At 35.5% G+C, this 22,291-nt stretch overlaps 1 protein-coding gene across 1 annotated transcript in view; it reads left to right on the top strand.

Annotated features, from left to right (window-relative positions):
* The window catches only part of RAD54B (RAD54 homolog B), a 124,860-nt gene extending 104,721 nt beyond the window's left edge, over nucleotides 1–20,139 (top strand). The window contains exons 8-14 of the mRNA XM_044658197.1: nucleotides 939–1,078; nucleotides 2,810–3,100; nucleotides 7,508–7,683; nucleotides 10,781–11,042; nucleotides 12,220–12,286; nucleotides 12,489–12,689; nucleotides 19,922–20,139. Coding sequence (XP_044514132.1) covers nucleotides 939–1,078; nucleotides 2,810–3,100; nucleotides 7,508–7,683; nucleotides 10,781–11,042; nucleotides 12,220–12,286; nucleotides 12,489–12,689; nucleotides 19,922–20,139 — 1,355 coding nt within the window. The remainder of the gene's footprint in view (nucleotides 1–938; nucleotides 1,079–2,809; nucleotides 3,101–7,507; nucleotides 7,684–10,780; nucleotides 11,043–12,219; nucleotides 12,287–12,488; nucleotides 12,690–19,921) is intronic.
* The last annotated feature ends 2,152 nt before the right edge of the window (nucleotides 20,140–22,291 follow it).

Raw genomic sequence — 22,291 nt, 5'->3', positions numbered from 1 at the left:
ACCTCCGAGTCCTAGGCCCATTTCTTCTATTTACTCTTTGTATGATCTTGGGCATAACATTTCTCCTCAGCCTCTTTCTTTATCTGAAGAATGAGATAATATTTGCACTACTTATGGCATAGGTTGGGGCTAAACAGAGCTTTGGTAAACCTTAGAAAAAGGTACATAAATATAAGCTAACATTATGATGTTAATTACTATAACTCCCAGGATAATGAGAATCTCTATCATGTGTTAAGTTAAAGGGGTAACTTCATTGGCTTTTAAAACATTTCATGACCTGTTCCTTCTACTTTCCAGCCTTTTATACTTTACTCCTCTCAACATATTCCACAATCCGGTAAAACTGGCTGACTTGCTGTTCCTTGCATACAACATGGTCATCTCCTGACTTCTTGTCTTTTCTCTGGCTATTGGGGTCAGTATCTGGAATGGCCTCCTTCTTCTTCTCTGCCTCCTGGCTTCCTTCATGTCCCAGCTCAGATCCCACTTTCTGCAGGGGTCCTTTCCTTTTCCTCTTCTCTCCCCAATGCTAATGCCTTTTTACCGAGATTATGTAATCTTCCACTGTATATATATTATATTTTTTCCCATGATATTGGCTCTCTCATTAGAATGTGAGCTCATTGAAGACCAGATGTATGGTATTGTCTTTCTTTTTTATCCCCATTGTTTAATATAGCATCTGACATATAAGAATTAATAAATGCTTAACTGATTGACTTAACTGATTGACTTGGAAAGTAAAAGACATAGACCTGGAATAATACTGTTAAAACTAATTAATATTTTGTACTGATTTGTTAACCTTTTTATCACAGTGCTGCTACCTGACTTGGATGCCTATCATGAGATGTGTGTGTTTGTGGGGTCAGTTCATTAGGTAATGAAAAGAATGCTCAATTTTAAAACCTTTACATTTTGTCATTTTTCTGAAGGCACCCCAGTCCAAAATGATTTACAGGAATTTTATGCATTAATTGAGTTTGTGAATCCTGGAATACTAGGCTCTTTGTCATCATATAGAAAAATATATGAAGAACCCATTATTATATCCCGAGAACCTTCTGCTACTCAGGTATAATGTTTTTTAATAAATGGTTATTTTTATAGACTAGAGAAAGATCCTAATCAATATGCCCTAGAAGACTTATTTTAAACCTGACATTCCAGTTCAAAAGAATATCAGTGTAATTCCTTTTTAGTAAAAAATACATTTTTAGGAATACCTACACATCTGTAATCTTATGCTTGTGTTAAGATAAAAAATGATAAAGACTGATATAATAAGAGAAATTAGTAGTTTAATTAAAGCCATGGTCATGTTGGTAAAATATATATGACTGCGCCTGACTAACTTTTAAATTTACCGCTGGAGCCCATCTTGTCCCTCTCGTACGCCAGCCAGCCACCCAGCAAAACCAAGAGAGCTCCTCTAGGCCCTCCTCTGAATTTAAGATGCCTACGCCCAAAGACCAGAAACCCATTGGAATCATAGGTAATGTAGTCTCAAAGCCCCCATGTGTCCATAGGGAGTCTGCTAGACACTTCCAAATAGCACTTCCCTGAATTCAAAACAAACACTTGAGAGAGTGGGAGAAGGGGGGAACATATGTGAAATTTCTTGGATATAATTAAATTTGTCTTAAAACGGCTTAGTATTCAAAGACTAACTTCTCTTAATTTTGTTGAACTTATGAACTTGGAGACTTATGATAAAATATGCAATCTGTCTTTTTTGTTCTTGTTCTAGCAAAATTTTTATGATTTAAAATTAAAGATTAAACAGATTTTTTTAGCCTCCTATACAAAATTAGATTTTAAAAATCATGTTTTTATCCTTAGAATATTGTAACTATGGACATTTTGTTTGGATATTTTGTTTCAATTTTAGGGGGAAAATTATTTTTACTTAACATTTTTTTAATTAACATTTACTTAATGATTCCAAAAGAGCTGTTAGTCAGCTGTGTGTGCTTGCAGGCTTGGATTTAGGATCATTAGCTTGACAAATTGTGCTGGCTCCAAAGAAGATAGTATGATCTATTACTTCTTTGTGGGATATTGACAGTCTATATTCTATTATGATCTATGCTTTAAGGTGTATTTATTGAATAATTTAGTTTGTGGATTACAGATTTATAATGGCCCCCAGAACAAATAATAAGACTTTGGCTTTATATAATTTAATGATTAAGCTTAAACATTTTAAAATTTTAAAATTTTTATTGTGATTCAAAACACAGTTCCATATCGGTCATTGTTGTAAGAGTACATTTTCATAACCAAGCCCTGAAAATAAAAGCATAAATACACTGTGAAAGATGATTATAATAGTTCTTTCTCTGAGGTGGATAGCATTTTCTGTCCTAGTCTTTCAGGACTGTCCCAGATCATTGCATTGCTGAGAGTAGTCAAGTTTTCACAGATAATCAACATACAATATTGCTGTTACTGTATATAATCTTCTCCCACTTCTGCTTATTTAATTTTGCATCAGTTCCTGCAGATCTTTCCAGCTTTTTCTGAAATCATCTTATTCATCATTTCTTATAGCACAATAGTATTCCATCACCAATGTATACTACAATTTTTTCAACCATTCCCCAATTGATGGACATCCCTTAAATTTCCAATTCTTTGGCCCATAAAGAGATGTGTCCATTCTTTCCCTTTGTCTCTTTCCTCCCAACTCCCACAAGCAGATTGTAACCAGGTAGTCACAAATGAAGAATTTGTTATTGTTGTTATAAGTTTTTTCTGAATTGTTTCAGAAAAGTCCTAAGTCTGATCTTTTTTTCATTAATAGGAAGAAAAAAATTTAGGAGAGAAAAGAGCAGCTGAACTCACTCGCCTTACTGGACTCTTTATTCTTAGAAGAACACAGGAGGTGATAAATAAATATCTTCCACCTAAAATAGAGAGTGTAATCTTTTGCCGACCAGGAATACTACAGATTGAACTTTATCGGAAACTGTTGAATTCCCAGGCTGTCAGGTTTTGCTTGCAGGGCGAACTAGAAAATACTCCTCATCTGTTATGTATAGGAGCTCTTAAAAAACTTTGCAACCACCCCTGCCTTCTCTTCAAATCTTTAAAGGTATGTTGCAAACTGAAACTCTGTGGCACTCTTTAGAAACAAAAAGTAGGCCCAGGAGGATATGAAGTTGATGAATTTAGGAGAACTGTTTGGTATGTGGTCAATCAGTTCTTGGGTTGAAACTGTGGTCCATCCACAGGATGAAGTTTGGGACTTCCTTCTATGAGTTGATTAATCTATTATTACTTGGTTATTGAACCTTTCTAGCCATTTGGGTGTTCTGCTCAGTAGGAATGACATGTCTGTATCTGAGCCTCTACCTCCAAGGGCGAAGTGGGATAAGGTACTGACTACCATCTTTTTTATGTTGTTTATCACTTTGTCTAACTCTGGGTTCTTTTATAAACTTTTTTGTTATGTCACTTGTTAGTGTGGTGATACTTTGAGTAAATAAAATGAATTGTCCATTTTGATTATGTTATTAGTCCCTCCACCAATGAAGACTACAACCCATCTATAATTTATAATCTTAGAAGCCTGAGGCTCTGAAAGATTAAATGACTGTTCTTCATAGGACTTCTGAATGTAAGAGGTAGGGTTTGAACCCAAGTCTTTCTAACTCTGATACAAACCCTGTATCTAATACACCATGCTCCCTTTCAATGTTTAGTTAATAATTTTAAGGACAAGATTGGTAAGTTATTGGAATTGGATATTTTATTTTTTATTTAAACAGTATAATCTTAATATGCAAATATGAAGCTCTGGCTGACTACATTTTCTATAATATTGTGAACTGTAAGTATTTCCTTCACTGAATAAATGTTACAGGAATTCTGCTGGTTTAATACTGTTAGGATTCAAATGGGTGGCCACCAGAGGAACACACGAGACAATGCAATCAAGCAGGAGAAAGCTTTATTGCCAGTGCGCACTGGGGGAACTCAGCAAGAGAGTCCCAAGTGGTGCATTCAAAGGAGGGAATATATATGTTTCTAGGATATAGGTGCCTTTGTCTTAGGGTTAGCTAATAGCTAGACAGTGGGAGTAGGGATGTTTCCAGGTGCCACAGGATATGATTCTTAATCTTCAAGACTGTCCTGTCTAGGGAGGAGTGATGTCCTTGGGACTGTGAGCTCCAGATAACTGCCTTGCTGAGCAGAGCATAACGCTATCAAAACCCCCCCTGCTTAACAGGGTCTGATGCTGTCAAGCTGTTAGTTATGGTGTTAGCTTTTTGGCTATAACAATACTACTGTGGTTTATGTTTATTCAGCTTATTTTACATTTTTAGAAAAGTCAACTTTTATAACTTTGCAACAGGCATAGCTGATAACATTATAAAGTAACCTCTTTAGAAACCGACTTTGCACATAGTAATAAACAAAAATTAAACCAATTGGACTCAATGCCCAGAAAAAAATAGGAGTCAAAAAATGCTCTATAATGGGAAGACTTTCAGATGGCTTAAAATGTACCAACTTACTTAGCATAACATTATGCTTTAAAAGATCCCTATAGAAGAGAGATTCTTCATCACTATAATATGTATATCCTTGATATAGAAATCACAGTGATATTTCACTTGATCTCTTAAACAAGATCAAGAAACTACTTTGTCCAAATATTCTTTGATTTTTTTTTTATGGGAAGTCAATTAAGAGCCATTCAATTCAACAGATTTAGTGACAGCCTACTGTGGGCCCACCCCCAGATCAGTGAATATAAAGATTATGAAATAGCCCCGATCCTTGAGGTATTTGGGATTTGCAACATTTAGGAATGAAAATCATTAACATGTCTATATCCTTGGAATATTATAATTAATAAAAATATTGTATAAGGAATATGATTTAATTTTAAAAATAGTATTATTTACTGAATAGGTTATAATAACTTGGAAAGAGCCATTAGTCAATTAGGGCTAAGTCTTTTTGCAAGATTGGTTGTACGGTCCTTAATGTTTTTGTCAGATGTTATAATATAGACCAGTGATTCCCAAAGTGGGCGCTACCGCCACCTAGTGGGTGCTGCAGTGATCCAGGGGAGTGGTGATGGCCACACTTTTTTTGAATTATATTCTAAGTTCAATAAATAGTTTCATAATTTTCAGGGGGCGCTAAGTAATATTTTTTCTGGAAAGGGGGCAGTGGCCCAAAAAAGTTTGGGAACCACTGATATAGACAATAAGTGCTATGGGCAATCTGGAAGAGAAGCAAGCAGTATTATCACTTAGGAAAGACTTCCCTAGAAGGAGCAGGATTTAAGAGAGTTAGTATTTGAGTAGGAGTGAAAGAAGAGGGAGAACTTTACAGGCAAAGATAGAAAAGCAATATCAGCAGGGTAAATGTGAGGGCCAGTGATCTTGGAATGTTAAACTTCTTAGTCATGCTAATTTTGAGTCAATTTATCTAGTGCTTTAGGTTCTAGAAATGCTTTGTTCATAACTCTGAAAGGTGGTACAAGTATTATTATCTCCATTGTGTAAATGAGGAAAATGAAAAGTTGAGTGACTTTCCCAGAGTTCCAGTGCCAGTAGGTATCAGAGCTATGATCATTGTCAGCAACTAATTGGTGGCACAGAGAGTCAACAAGGACTGAGTTCCAATATTGCCTATCTGATCCATATACATTTTGCCAATCTATGTGACCGACCCTGGGCAAGTCTCTGAACTTCGCTTACTCTTAGCTGCTTATCTGTAATATGAGGAGAATAATTAGCATCCTCCTCATAAGGTTGTTTGGAAGATCGAATGAAATAATGCCTGCAGAATGCTTTGCAGAATTTTTAAGTGCCATGTAAATACTAGTGATTATTATTCTCCTATGAGGTAAATGGTCTTTTTGGAAATCTCAGGGATATTTATGACTTCTTTTTTATAAAATGGAAATAGGTACAGCATTAATGCAGAAAATCAAATATGGTTAAAAGTATTAACTCTCTGTGCTTGTTGAGATAATTTTGATCCTTCTGAAAGAAGGAATTGTATAGAGTGTGGTTATCTATTCATTGCTAAGGCATTGAATTTGCTTCATCAGAAGAGATGTGGTCTGTGAAGGCCTAGAAACCAGGGGGAAAAAAAAACAGAGGCAAAAGAAGGGAGAGAGCAGTGGAATACTTGGGTTATGAACAATAAAGTAGGAGAAGTACTGTTGCTTCTTCTCAGTTCCTTTCTCCAACCCCTTTCCAACCTTATTCTTGACTAATCTTTTGGAATTGAATAAATAGTATGTGTATTATTTTTCTCCAAAATACATCCCCTTATGTAATAAGGTGGATTGCTTTTTTAAAAAACTTACCATAGTTGATTTTTATTGATATTTAGTTAATGTGTCTTTAGGGGAAAAGGCTCTATCTAGATTTGGAATTCTGAACTCTTATCAGGGTCCTGGTTCCACTGCTTACTTATTAGCTGTGAAACTTTGGGCAAATCCTTTAAACTCATAGTGCCTTGGGTTTCCTTCCCATCCATAATGTGAGATTTTTGAAGACAGAAACAATTTAATTTTTAAAAAACATTATTGATAAAACAAAAAACAAAAACAGTATTGATAGGAGCAGTTAGTTGGCTCAGTGGATTAAGAGCCAGGCTTAGAAATGGGTGGTCCTGGTCAAATCTGACCTCAGATACTTCCCAACTCTGTGACCCTGGGCAAGTCACTGCTAATTACCAACTGCTTACCACTCTCTGCCTTTGAACTAATAATTAGTATTGATTCTAAGATAGAAGATAAGAGTTTTAAAAATATCACTGATATATTTTGTTTTTACATTACTTTCATTTTCATACATATGCTTTCCCTTTTCTCTACCTAACAAGTCATTCTTTGTCATAAAGAATTAAAAGAGAATGGGGGAGGGGGCAGCTGGGTAGCTCAGTGGAGTGAGAGTCAGGCCTAGAGACAGGAGGCCCTAGGTTCAAACCCGGCCTCAGCCACTTCCCAGCTGTGTGACCCTGGGCAAGTCACTTGACCCCCATTGCCCACCCTTACCACTCTTCCACCTATGAGACAATACACCGAAGTACAAGGGTTAAAAAAAAAAAAAAAAAAAGATTATATAAAAAAAAAGAGAATGGGGGTGTGGGGGGAAGCAATTTAGTAAAACTAACTAATACATTATTTGAATCTGACAAGTTATACAGTGATTCACAGCCACAGTTCCCCACTCTTACAAAGGAGTGAGAAAGAGGTGTACTTTTCAGGGCTGAGCTTGGTCATCATGTTATTAATACAGCATGCAGTTTTGTTTATATTGTTGTATTTTTCCTCATTCAACTGTTTCATTTTTACCTTTTTATTCCCAACACCTAAAAGTGCTTTATACATTGATGCTTAATAAATGTTTGTTGAATAGAATCATAAAGTGAGTACTAAATTATCTCTATTCTTCCTCCAAGCTGTTTTTTTTTCTTTCAGTGTTGAAGGTGATGTGAGTCTAATCAGTTTTTAAATTATTTTGAATAGGAAAAAGAAAATAACTCATCTTCTGATCAATATAAAGAATATAACTTGTCTGAAGGCTTGATCGATGCCTATCCTGCGGATTACAACCCAATCACATTTTCTGAGACAGATTCAGGAAAACTACAGGTTTTGACAAAGCTGTTAGCAGCTATCCGTGAACTCAGTCCTTCTGAAAAGTAAGATGAATTTTGTAAGCTACTTTCATTGCTTATGGAATTTAAGCTTTCCTAATGTGATTTCCTTAAAATTTTTTTAAAAAAATAAGGCTGATGAGCTACTCAGTTTTGGGTAATGGTACCTTTCAACAACATCCTTTGGTGCACAACCTTACAAATGAGTTCCTGAGCTTTGAATCAGGGGTCAGTACAACATATAATACATATTTGAAAAACATCTATTGACTTAGCACAGTGACTTGAATGCAATAAACACTTAATAAATATTTGTTGAATTGAATTTCTAGTGTATCAAAATATGTTGCTGAAATACCAACTTTATGTTGTTTATGAAATACCATTCATAAAATGTGTGTCTTGAAATCATTGATTTGTTAGCTATTGTGAGTGCTTATTTTTTCATTTTTACTGTATCATTTAACATTTGTAGTTTTCTATAACAAGGAAACAAATAGTATAATGTTTTGTAAAAACATGGTTTGAATGTCAAATCAAAAAAAACTTCTCACTTTAACACTGGGGTCCTTGCAATCTTCTGCTATACTTAGGCCCCAGCTGTGCTTTGCTTTACACTCCCTGCTGCAGGCATTCTTCAGTTTTGAACCCATAATCAAATAAATTATAATCTCTGCTCTTGGAAATGGTGGACTGGTCTACTTATTTCTCTATAGCTCTACTTCCTACCTCTATAGCTCTCTTTTCTGTTGTTCTTTAAAAACATATTTTTACTTTAACAAATACCAAAAACAACTGAAATTTTCATTTACACACACACACACACATATCAGAACAGAAAAAGATGATTGTAAGAAACTCCATATCTCTGTTATGTATATATGCATTTCTTTTTGGGTATATAATTTGTAGCTTTCAAAGCTGTCCTGCTAATCCAGGGGTTGGCAACATATGGCTCACGAGCCATATCTGGCTCCACCTCCACCGGAGCCCCAGGATGTGCCCTAGGGGGCCCTTCAGCCCCCGCCCCATATTCCAGTGCCTTCTGCCTCCATCCTCCTCCTTCCGAAGGCATTTATGGCTCTCATGGCCAAAAAGATTGCCAACTGTTGTGCTAATCTGTACTCTTTCCTGGTCTTTCTTTTGTTATCTTTTATCTTTTATAGATTTTTTTAAAAAAAGATGTCTCAATAACTTTCCTTCTGTGCTTCTTTTCTCTACTCTCTACTCTATCCATGCCTCCTCTTACCATTCTCCTCCTCCCTTTGCTGGAAGGGGGTTGGGGGAGAAAATTGAAGGCCTTATAATAAAGTCAAGCAAAAAATAGCACATGCTACATATAAAAATGTCTATCTTAATTTTGTATTTTGAATCTATCCCCTTTTTCTGTCAAGGGGTGTTTAACATGCCACATTACTTGGAAGTGTACTTGGTCACTGTATTGATCAGAATTTTAAAGTCTTTTTTATACTTGGTTTTTTTGATAATGTTATATAAATTGTTTTCCTAGTTCTACACTTCTCTCTGCTTCAGTTCATACGACTGTCCTCAAGTTTTAAAAAACTGTTTCTTAAGATGTAATACTATTCCATTACATTAAAATACCAGGTATTTTAGCCATTTCTAAATAGGTGCCCCTTAGTTTTAGCTTTTTGCTACTACAAAAGGAGCTTCTATATTTTTGTATAGATGGATCTTTTTACTTTTTCTTCGGTCTGTAAACTTAGTAGTGGTATAGTTGGGCTTCTAAAGGTATATATACAGTTTAGTGACTTTTGAGGTATAATTCTAGAATGCTTTCCAGAATGGCTGGATCAATTCACAGCTCTGTCAACAATACATTGATATGTTTGTTTTCCCATAGTCCTTCCAGCAATTGTCATTTTCCTTTTTTGACATTTTTGCCAATGTGATGGGTATGAGGTAAAACCTCAGAGATAAACTTCTTTAATTAATAATTTGGAATATTTGATCATATGTGTATTCATATCTCTCTTCATTGAGAACTGCATGTTTATTTCTTTCAGGAAATTATAATTGGGGAATTATAAATTTGAAATACTGGAATATAAATATCCAAGGAGCCTGAAGGCCAGTGGTTTGAGGATGTAGAATCCTTACTAGATCCCTACTAGAAGGTGTTCAGTTTTAGGATCTAAAGTAGAAAAGCATATCAAGATCCTGATTCTTGCATGCTGAAAGCTAGAGAATCAGATTTAGAGACAGGAGGGAGGTGGCCCAACCAGGGTAAAGAATTTAGCCAAAAACTTTTAAAGATGCTGTTTCATTTAAATGAGCAAATGTTATTAGTTCCTATTCTATGAAGGTACTCAACTTAGTGCTGAGATTTCAAAGACAAAAGCAAAATTGTTTTTGCCCTCTAAGGAATTTATATTCTACTGATGTAAGTGTTCATAATGTGCTAAATGTGCTACATGTTTCTTAGTCTTCTAATTGTTCAGTGCAAGCTGTTATACTAGCATGTACTAGTACATGTTAGTATATTACTCTAATTATATGCTGTGTACTAAATAGTATTGGTTATTAGTTCTATAATACTATGCTAATAATAGTGTGGGGAATTGAAATAACATGGATTCCTCTCAAGGAAGTACATCTGGGTAAGGAGATAAGAAGTGATATGTAGAAACTGACCCTTAAGAGCAGTGCTTAACCTGCTCTTCCTTTGATTGGTTAAACCCCAAGCCTTTTTTCGATTGGTTAACCCCTGCTTGAATAATTAGGATAATTGGGTCCTTAAATTGCTCATTCCCATTATCTAGCTTTCATTTTCAAGGTAAGATTGTAACTCAAGTACCCAGCCAGTGGTCAATAAAGGGAGGGACCATCTTTGCTCAGGAACCAGGATAAAAGGAAATCTGTGCACCTCCTCACTTCATACTTGCTTGCTTGCTGTAATCTTTGTGTAACACTGGGTCGTGAGTACCTGTTCACTTGAGGATGAATAAAACAGTCTTTGACACACTGATGCTTATGTATCTCATTGAGATTAAATTTTTTATTTATAAAAGGCCCAAACTCATTGTTATTTGCTCTGTAAGTGGTAACTGTTATGGTAGTATCATATTGTAATTCTTAAAAAAAAGGTAAGATGTAAGAGGCCTTTTTCTCTTTTTGACAGGGTAGTGCTGGTTTCTAATTATACACAAACTCTGAATATTTTGCAAGTGGTCTGCACACGTCATGGATATAATTGTACAAGACTTGATGGTCAAACCCCAGTTGTACAGAGGCAGCAAATTGTTGATGGATTCAATAGCAAACATTCATCAGATTTTGTATTCCTTTTAAGTTCAAAGGCTGGTGGTGTGGGACTGAACCTCATTGGAGGGTCTCATTTAATTCTGTATGATATTGATTGGAATCCAGCTACTGATATTCAGGTAGGAAAGCTTTGTGTGTATGTGTATGTAAAATAAAGTGATTTAATTTAGGACCTTTTTACTATGTTCTTTAGCATTAGGGGCATAGAGCTTGTATTCTGGAATGGCTGTTTTCTAGGAATGAATGTGGGCAAGCATGGGGCCATTATTGCTTTCTCTAGGCATGAAAAAATATCTCCTTATAATTTGGGCTAATGACAAAAGTCTGAGGATGGCTGGTTGGGCTAATTCTTTTTAATTAAAAAAAATTTTTTTTAAACCCTTACCTTCTGTCTTGGAGTCAATACTGTGTGTTGACTCCAAGGCAGAAGAGTGGTAAGGGCTAGGCAATGGGGGTTAAGTGACTTGCCCAGGGTCACACAGCTGGGAGTGTCTGAGGCCAGATTTGAACCTAGGACCTCCCATCTCTAGGCCTGGCTCTCAATCCACTGAGCTACCCAGCTGCCCCCTTGATTGGGCTAATTCTAAGCCACCCTGCACCTCTGACAATTCCCTAAGGAAATCCAATTCCCTTAGGGGATCCTCTGCTGTTACTTGGACTGGGACACCTGTCATAGAGGCTGCTGATTCCTGAAGGTTTCTGTGTCCACATGCCTGTGCTTTGGTGCAGACAGGGTGGGTACTTCTCTACTACATAGAGCCAACAAAGGGTAATAGCACACTATAGTGAATACTCAGTATGGCAACAATACTCTGATTTCCTTGTAAAGAGGAACCAAAATGTGGAGCTGGCATACTTGCAAGGATACCCAATCACTGTGAGGTGGCTGGGTAGTGTAGTGGATAGAATGTTGAGCTTGTACCCATAAAGACCTGAATTCATATATGGCCTTGGATTCTTATTAGCTGTGTGACCCTGGGCAAGTCACTTAATCTCTCTTGGTCTCAGTTTCCTCAGCTATAAAATGCGAGTGATAATAATAGCACCTGCATCACAGGGTTGTTAGAATCAAATGAGATAATATTTGTAAAGTGCTTATCCTTATGCCTGACACATAATAGATGGTATAGACATGCTTATTCCCTTCCTTTTCACCTTCCCCTTTCTTTTCTCCTTCCCTTTCCTTTTCTTCCCCAATCTTTGATTTTGATGTCTACAAATATATAGTAATTCAAGATTCCTATATTAATGTACCATCTTGTAAATTACATTAGTCTTTTATACTATTTTTGATAGGCAATGGCTAGAGTGTGGCGAGATGGCCAAAAACATTCTGTGCATATCTACAGGCTCCTCACAACAGGTATTAATTTAATCCTAATTCTAGCTCATATGACTTGATTTGTTCCCTCAGGGTATTGAAATTATTATGTCAGTTTTGAATAGTAAAATAACTTTTGTGTCAAATATCAAGAGTTCTTTTTAACTAATACACTAATAACATATACTTAATTTTTGAAAAGCATTGGGATTTAAGTTACTTTTAATGGCTATTTCCTCTTCAGGCACAATTGAAGAAAAGATTTATCAGAGACAAATAAGTAAGCAAGGTCTTTCTGGGGCAGTGGTAGATCTGGCCAAGACCTCTGAACATATCCAATTTTCAGTGGAAGAACTTAAAAATTTGTTCACCTTATATGAAGATTCAGATTGCGTGACTCATGATCTACTAGATTGTGAGTGTATGGGAAGGAAAGAACATCAAGGTTAGTTTTATTTCTATAGCTAAGGTAAAATTAATTTACTTGTTTTTCAGCATTAAAAAAATCTTAAACTAAGCATGAAGAAGCCTAACTCTTTCAGATGTTGCCTTGTTGGGTTTTCTCATTTTCAGGGCACTGTTATAAGGCAGAGCTAAGATAAAAGTAATTCTTCAAACTTCAGTTAGTAGAAACAGTTAATGGGGTATGCAGGGAAGATGTATTATCAATAACTACATTTTAACGTGTTCAGTGTATCTGACAAAAGGTTTTATTTAAGGTCACATCATGAAGTCTACCTGCTTGTTATCTTTCATTTTTGCTTGAGTTCATGTAATTTTTATTGTTACTGTATAACTTAACTGTTGTTGAAATGTTCAAATTCTTTTAATTTTCTTACTATCATTCTATAGAGTATTAACAAAAAATAAATTTTAAATGATGACATAGAGAATCTTTATTACATTGACTGACATCATTAAATAGTTTCAAAAGACATTCCCTTCTTTAATGAGTAAAGGGCCTGGCTCATATTTCTTTTTTCTCTCCAACTCCCTTCCTCACACTGTGAGACTTCATACATACTTATACCTTGTCCAACACCTCTTGTTCATTTGTCATGACCTACTCCTCTAAATACAGCTAAATACAGAGATAGTCATATCCTTGTCTTGCCATTACCTTTTCTATTCATGAACTCTGAAGTTTCTTTATCTGATCTTAATTTCTTGTCTTTTACTTTTTCTGCCTTGAAACTTCAAGTCATCTATCTGTTCTTTATCTTCACAGTGACCTTAAATCCCTCCCCTTCTCATTTTTTTCCTAGGCCTTGAAGTAGGTAAATAAACATAAATGTACACACAGGAGTTCTTCTGGGGAGAAAGGGATGAAGGAAGAATGAAGGTTGTAGACATATTACAATCTTAACCAAATACAAAAAGGCTATGACAATGAGAGTGAATGACAGTTGGGATCCAACTGCCACTTAGATTAAAGCATCCAGGGATACCTTACTTCTACAGGGAAAAACACAATAGGAATAAAAAAACACTTTTTTAATAGTTAATTTAAGATTAAAAGAGGTGGGAGAGATCACACTACTCTAAAAACACTATGGGATCAATTCAGGGTTAAAGGTTAAAGATCTGGGAAATCCCTACACTACACTATGCAGGCTGCCAGGCCACAAGGGACTGGACTAATGGGATCTCATGTAGATGGTATTAACAAAAAATAATTTTTTTTCTTCTTAAGTGTTTCTTCTGGGAGGCAAATCCACTCTCTCATGGGCTCTTCACTGGAGACAGTTTTCAGAATCCAACTACTCTCTCAGCCTATTATAATAGTCTCTCAGATAATCACTTCCTTGCCATAATTCTATCCTTGGAAACTTCAGGTCTTATCTGACAGTTTGACAGTATGGCTGCTAACTTCACTAAATATCTATATTCTTCCTCATAACAGCCTTCACCTCTACATTGTCTACATTCTCTTCTCTTTCCTTATCACTTAGTGAATCAATTCATTTTTATGTTGTCTTCTTCTCTTGAATCTCCTATCAATTTAGCCCTATCAAACCCCAGCCTTGGATTATTTCCACCATTCCCCTGTCTTTACTCCTTATTCACATGCTGCTGAATGGAACTTGAGGAAATCACCATACTGACTAGGTCTGCTTCAAATTTATTTTGCATTGTCTTGAGTTAGGTCCTCACTGCAGTAAAGCAATCCTTTTATTGCCTTTATTTATTCCAGTTAAATTCACTATTCCATTCATCACAGTGACTTTACCAAACCTTTTCAACTCTCTTCCTATAGTTCTCCCCACCATCCTCTCAGCTGAGAACTTTTCTTCATATTTCACTCAAAAAATTGAAACCATTTGCCAAGAGCTTCTTTTTCTTTTTTCCTCATATCATGCAAATGCATTTTGTAATTATCTTCTCCTTTATTAATATAAAAAATAAAATGAATATAAAAAGGATAACTTTAAAATTATGGTTTTAAAGATTTATTACTAGCCACTAGAAAATAAAGCCACATGCCATGCTAGCTTAAGCAGTTCAAAAGCCCCATTGTTCCCAGCTTTTACCATGGTGGATAGGTAGCAAAGAGGAAGTGAAATGCCAGCCCCTCAGTTTTATCCCTCTGTCTATGTCATTACGTAATGACAGGAAGTCAGTGGGCACATGGGAAATGTAGTTTAAGGACCTCAATATTTCCAATAACACATTCCCCCCTGAGAGCCAAGGGAGACTGGTCTTCCTGAAGGCTCTTGTATACATAACTGACTTTTAAATTACAGTAATTTGGGGATAAAAGGAAAAAAGGACAAAACCAATGATCCAATGATTGCTAGCTGCATTGACAAAAAGCCTATTGGGGGCAGTCCCCTTCAGCATAAGAGTGTACATTCAAAATAAATGCATTCAACCCCCCACAGTTTGATCAACTGCACCCCAAAGTTCACTGTGGATCTTCTTGATGCAGTATAGGGTCTCTGCAGGCATCTTTATGGTGCCTTCTCCAAATGGTTCACTTTCTGGATTTGGGAGATAGCGAGTTTCTTATCCTGAAATTACTCTCAAAAGAATTTAAATTTTACATTATAAATTATAATACATGCCTCCCTGAGGAGAATAATAACACACTCCCGAAAAGGATAGAGAAAAACACCCAGATCATCTAAGAATACATGGCTGAGTTATGGGGGTATATGAGTCAATTATCAAAAGAAATCCAAAAACATCAAAAAATCCAAATAAAAGAGAAAAAATAACTTGTGGATGAAATATAAAATGTCAGAGTCTTATGTGTAAAAATGTAAATAAAGGAAAAAATAAACTTATAATAGGTCCTTGAATCAAGACCCAATTGAAGTGATTTATGTAATTATGCACTTAACCAATCAGTTGCCAGGAGTATAGAAAGTTTCCATATTATAAGAGAGGGAAAACAAAGACTAGATTCTTGTGTAAAAAGGGAAGTATCATTCCCTGGTCTGATTTGCCTTCACTCTCAGGGATAAGGGCGCCAGGATGATATCCAACCTTTGGTACTTGACTAGGATGTAACCCAGAGAAAGCTGGCTTCTAACATATGTCAGAATAATCACAATCTCAAACCCCAAACACTAGGTTCAAGCCCTTAGTATTGGTGTAGAAATTTCATTAATCCTACCTGGATTGGTTTGGTCTTTTTTGACCTTGTGCTCCTAGGCACTATGCAGATTCTCATCAATCCGATTGAGATTGGTTGGTCTCCTTGACCTTGTGCTTCTTTGCACTGTACAGTGGCTCTTTTGTTCCTTTCTTCTGGAATCAGACACAATCATTAACCATAGTCCCACAACATTTATCAAAAATTGGAAGGTTTCCATACTCTAAAGCTTTTGGGTATGCATTAATATTATAGCAAATACATATATTATGTATACACACATATATGTATATATATACAAAACTTTTATTACTGTTAAATCAAAAAAGATTAATATTGATAATGTGTTCAAGTACAAAAATGAGAGAAAAAAGAAATTCAACTGTATTGCACATACAAGGGGAAAAATAATAAAAGGATGTTTTAAAAATCAAAAATATATAGCTTAAAATTAGCGAAAGGTTTCTCACCTAAAAAATGAGATCCATTTCCTTTTTAAACTTTGCCATAAACTACTGTGTGTGCAAATGGCTTTTACAAAATAGCAGATTTATAAAAAACAATAATGTAGTAGATAATGTACATTCAAAGAGATACAAAAATTCCCCCAACATTACAATAACACATTTAATGACAATACCAAACAAAGCCATTATTATATAGGATTCACATGAGTTTCTATAAAGCCACTTGCTGTGTGATATTTACAAAAACCTATGAACTGATATATACTTGTCACAAATTCAACAGATGTAACAATTCTTTCAACCTTGGCAAAAGCACAAACTTCTGTATTGCTCAGGAAAATCTTTTTGGGGTTTAGAACATCAAGAATTCTAGATTGTTCTGTGTTGAAAGCTATCCAACAGCACCAGGAATCTGATAAGGGGGACAATTTAGGTGAGAAAGAATGATACTGGGACTGTCTGTCTGTCAGCTAGCCCATGGCTGCTCCTTCTGACTGGCAATGAGTTTGAGATTTTATTATATACAGTATTCAAAAAATCCCTTTCACACAAGGCACACAGAATTTTGCGGCTGCATAGACACAGAATTACCTCATCATTGGAATATAGTTTTCAAAGAATTTTCTCATAAAGATTATGCCGTACAAGATAATATCCAAGGCCAGAAATCAGCCTCACTTTATCCAAAAGTTATTTTAGTAAAAAGCTTCTATATTTTGAAAGATACATTAAAGAATGAGCCTTTGAGATTATGTGGGGTGTAGGGTAGAAAATACCTAGCTGAATATGAAGGGTGTCTGACTCTGCCTACTTTGACCTTGGCTATCTAGGAAGAGATTATAGGGCCAGGCCAGCTTCTACTGATTTCTGCTCTTTTCTCTTACGAAAAGTTAACTCCTTAACTGCTGTTTTGCTAAGAACTTAAAGCTTTCCAATAAGACAAGGTGTGGATCGTAAAAGGAACCAAAAGAGTTTTGGATTTTTATCTTATATAGCCCATCCTGTCTGGCTCTGACTTGCAGCAGAGTAGAAAGGTCAGAGCACGGCCTTGCCGGACTGCATTGATCTTTTGATGGGGTTCAGATAAAAATATCTATTACAGACTCTATTTTTCTCAATGACTTCCAATTATAGAATGAGCTTCCAGGAGGGGTCAAATTTTTTGGATTAACCAACTGCTGGTACCCCAGCTTTTTAGGGCTTAGGTTACCAGGACCAACCACAAAGGCTGCCTCAGCCTGGATTGATCATGAAGGGAATCCATACAAAAGACCCTATCTACGATCCTGTTTCTCCGATTGGCCTTCCACAGTTCTAGTGGAAGTAAATTAAGCTAGAGAGTTAAAATATCATGCATGCAGGAGCTCTTTTTGGCTTCCTGCTATCTATATAAAAAGTTTTGGTAGGAACTTCTATTTGGTTCTCTACCTTTTAATACAACATTCTTTATAAATATATATATATATATATAATAGGTATATATATGCATATATACCTATCATCCATTCAGAAGGTACTAGGTATCTAAAGCCACTTCTAAAGACCCCTTATAAAATTACAATTAAAAATTTTAAGTCATCATATTCTCCAAAGGTTGTATACAATTGTCAAAATAAAATGAAAAGCTATTAAGGCAACATGTGATCTCATGAAAGGGTTTGTGTAAGTTGAATGCATTTTTACAATAATATTTGCTTTAGTACAGTCATGGGGAAATCCAATAAAATCATGTAAAATTTATCTAATAGCCAAAAACACAGTAGCTTAAAACGATTCAGTGTAACAGAAAGATATTTATCAGATTAACATATGAACTTAGAACAACAAAATTAAATCATAAAGCAAACAATAANTATATGTATATATACCTATCATCCATTCAGAAGGTACTAGGTATCTAAAGCCACTTCTAAAGACCCCTTATAAAATTACAATTAAAAATTTTAAGTCATCATATTCTCCAAAGGTTGTATACAATTGTCAAAATAAAATGAAAAGCTATTAAGGCAACATGTGATCTCATGAAAGGGTTTGTGTAAGTTGAATGCATTTTTACAATAATATTTGCTTTAGTACAGTCATGGGGAAATCCAATAAAATCATGTAAAATTTATCTAATAGCCAAAAACACAGTAGCTTAAAACGATTCAGTGTAACAGAAAGATATTTATCAGATTAACATATGAACTTAGAACAACAAAATTAAATCATAAAGCAAACAATAAGTAAAGTACAATAAGATACAGAGACTAAAAAAAAAAACAGTGGAGCCTGAGAAGGTTTTAAAATTCTATCTCCAGACTCTTTTACAATTCCTTCTCTATCTATTCAAGTTCCTTTTATCTGAGCTCTGAGATTTCACATGGTGAGGGAGAATTCCTCATTGAACATAGCATGAAGGAATGTCCGGACAGGCCCAAATGGCAATGAGTTGTAGGGAGATGAATGTCTCCCCTGAATCTCTAGCAAGGTAACTGCAAGGATTAGTGCACCCAGGAATGGTAGAAAGAAAAATTATAGCTTTCTGGTAGTATGCCTTTCAAGTCCCTTTCTACTCTAATCCATCCCCTCTTCTACAATCAGATTAATCTTAAATTACAGGTCTGACCATTTCTCTATTCAATAAACTGTGGTGGTTCCTTATTGCCTCCATGATCAAATACAAAATCCTCTATTTAGCTTATGAAGCCCTTCATAACCTATACCCTTCCTAGTTTTCCAAGCCTTTTTTATACCTTACTTACCTCAACATATTCTGTAATGCAGTGATATTTGTCCTCCTTGCTGTTTTTCTGAGACACTCATTTCCAAACTGAGCATTTTCACTGACTCTCAAGTGCTCTCCCTTTTCATCTTTATCTCCTGCCTTTCCTGGCTTCCTTCAAGTCTTATCTCTACATTCTATAAGAAGCCTTTCCCAATTCTTCTTGATCTTAATCCCTTCCTGCTGACATTTCCCCCAATTTATCCTGTATATAGCTTGTTTGTAAATCTTTGTTGTTTTCCCCTTTGGAACAAATCTTCTTGAGAGCAAGGACTTTTTTTTGCCTTTCTTTTTATCCTCAGGACTTAGCATAGTGCCTGACATATAATAGGTACTTGAAAATGCTTATTGACTAGCTGACAAAGAAGAATGTTATAAATTTTATGGAATATTATTGTACTGTACAAAATGAAGGAGAGAGTTTCATAGAAACTAGGGAGACTTGTATGAACTGATAAAGTGAGGGGAACAGAACTAGGAGAACAATTTACATAGTATCAATGGCATTTTAAAAACAAACAACCTCCAATGATTTGGGAATACTGATCAAAATCAATGACTAATCACAATTCCAGGGGATTAATGATGAAACATATTGCTTACTTCCTGATGAAGAGGTGATAGGCTCAGAGTATAGAACAAGTCATTTTTTGAACTTGGCCAATGTGGTCATTTGTTTTGTTTGACTGTAAATAGCAAAGGTTTTGTTTTTCTTGCTCTCTTATTGGGAGGATTGAGGCAGATGGGAGAGAGAGAAAGTGGATCTTCATTTGAAAATAAAATAAGATTTGATTAGAAAGCAGAATATTAAGATGGACTGAAATGTTTCTGACTCTTACTCATTTCAGGTGAGTCTTTGGAGGAACTCTCTACATATAGAAGTTGTCAGCTTGGCCCAAATCAACAGAAGCTGGACCTCAAAAAGCCTCTTTCTATGTCACAATTGAAACAATGGAAACATTTCTCTGGGAAACATCAGAATCTTAATGATCCCTTTCTTGAAAGAATTAAAGAAAATGTTTCATTCATTTTTCAAAATGTAACCAATCAAGCCCCTGTAACATAATGAATAGTCATTTAGTAAAACTATCTTGTGTAATTAGATAAGATTTAAATTTTTTTAATGGAAAAATGGCAAGATTTAAAGAAAAATGATATATATTTGTGTACAATGCATTTTGTCATAAGTCATAATTTGTTAAAATGTTTGTTTTATATCCTTGTTAAATAAATGTTCTGAACTTATGAAACTGAATATCTTAAAAAAAGGCTTTTGGTTTCATGTATTTATTGATTAATTCAGTGTTCAATAAATGCTTTGTCAAGTACCTATTACGTACTGTATTGAATACCAAAGTAGAATACACTTATATAGTTTATATACATCTGTGAAACAATTTGAGAACATAATAAAATTCAGTGAGAAGGTAGTTAATTTAAGTAGTTAATTATATAATTAAACTCTATAGCACAAATTAAGTGTATATAGGCTAAAGCAGTAAAGTATATGGGCAAACTATGGGCTGCAGGCCAGATGGGGCCCCCTGAAATGTTCTATCCCACTGGGAGACATTATTCCTAATCTGACGAATTCAATGAGCAGGATACAATATGATGAAACTTTGAAAGAGTTGCCTTAGAAACAGACTGACAGATGAGCATTTCCTTTCCTTTGGCCCCCTCTTTAAAAAGTTTGCCCATCACTGGGTTAAAGGATGACAAAAAAGGGGTGAAGTCCATAGAGTGGTAAGGCTAGAAAAACATTTATTCTCTACTCCCAGATTATAGGTTGAGAATATAAATGCTTTAAATCAGTTAATTATATTAATATGTATAGCATAAATAATTTTATATTTTTAAAAATATAAAATTAAATCTCTTCAATAGGTTGTATGTCTATGTGTAATTGGAAAGAATATATGACCACCCATGTTGCTTTATGTTAACTTGTGAAACTACTGCCGGTATCATATTCACTATCTACTTTTGATTATGTTCTTTTCCTATATAAATTAGAATATTATTCTCCTACTTCCCCCCTTCTATTATTTATTCAAACTCTCCTCCTACTCTGAAGCACACACATCTTTACTATTAAAAATAAACTACAAAAAACTCATTTAAAAAAAAAATCTCTTAGCTTCTCTTTATCTTTTTACTGCCAACTTTTTAATGGATAATTTCCATTTTCTTTTTTTGGTACCATCCTTAATTTATGATTTGCCTTCTATTCTACCAGTTTTCTGATCTTATACTATCACAAATTATTATGAATAGCCTTGTCAAATTGAGTGGCTATTTCTGTTCTCCATTCTCCTTACCTCCCCCCCCCCACCCCTTTTCAAAAGGAGGAGGTAATGCTGAGACCATTCCTCAGTCTTCTTTGCTAGATCCTCATCCAAGTTAGTGTATCCCACATGGTACTCTTTCCTTCTTCCTCCATACTATATAATTTGTTGATCTCATCAGCTTCCATAATTACCAATTCTGTGCCACCTTTCTTGTGAAAGGGCTAAAAAGGGGTTTTGGTTGGGTGAATATTAAAAGGTTTGGTCTCCAGGGAATTGAAGAATTATCAATCCCCAATTAAAAAATAATCTCAAGTCAAAATTACTTTTATGGAAGTTTATTTACAAACAAAAAGAGGAAGAGAAAATAAGAAAATCAGAGAGAGCATAGGATAGGATAAATAATCTAACACACTAAGTAATTTGCTCCAGCCCCCTAGTTTAACCTAGGCAGATCTAATTAGTCTTCAATTGGAGGAGGCTCAGCCTTGAGCTCAAGTCCGGAGGGCGCTCCAGAGGTGGAGGTGAATGAAGTGGAAGCTTCAGCCACAGTGTCTCTTTTGAAAGGGGAGTTCCTTTAGAGAAGTCCAGGAAGATTTAGTCTTTACACTCACCACGTGTAATTCCAGAGGAGAGATTAACAGCAGTCTCACTTAGTCCAAGGTCTCAGCTAGCTGTCTGAGCTTCTCCAGGTCCTAGTCACCCACCACATGAAGAAGCGAGCAGCCAAGAGTCAAAAAGGGGGAGTCCTGGAAGTTCTTTCAATGTATCCAGGCCATTTCTTTCATCACTTCCTGTTCCTCCCTTCCAGTTTACCTGTCCAATCACAACAGACACAATTTTTTAGGATTGCCTAGGGGGCAGTCAGTCAATTCTGATTCCTCACCCATTCTTGCCCTCCCCACTTGAGAGTTAAGTGGAGTTGTTTAC

The sequence above is a fragment of the Gracilinanus agilis genome, chromosome 1, assembly GCF_016433145.1.
Source record: "Gracilinanus agilis isolate LMUSP501 chromosome 1, AgileGrace, whole genome shotgun sequence".
NCBI lineage: Eukaryota > Metazoa > Chordata > Mammalia > Didelphimorphia > Didelphidae > Gracilinanus > Gracilinanus agilis.
Note: the sequence above shows the minus strand (reverse complement) of the source record. Positions and strands in the feature narration are given on the sequence as shown.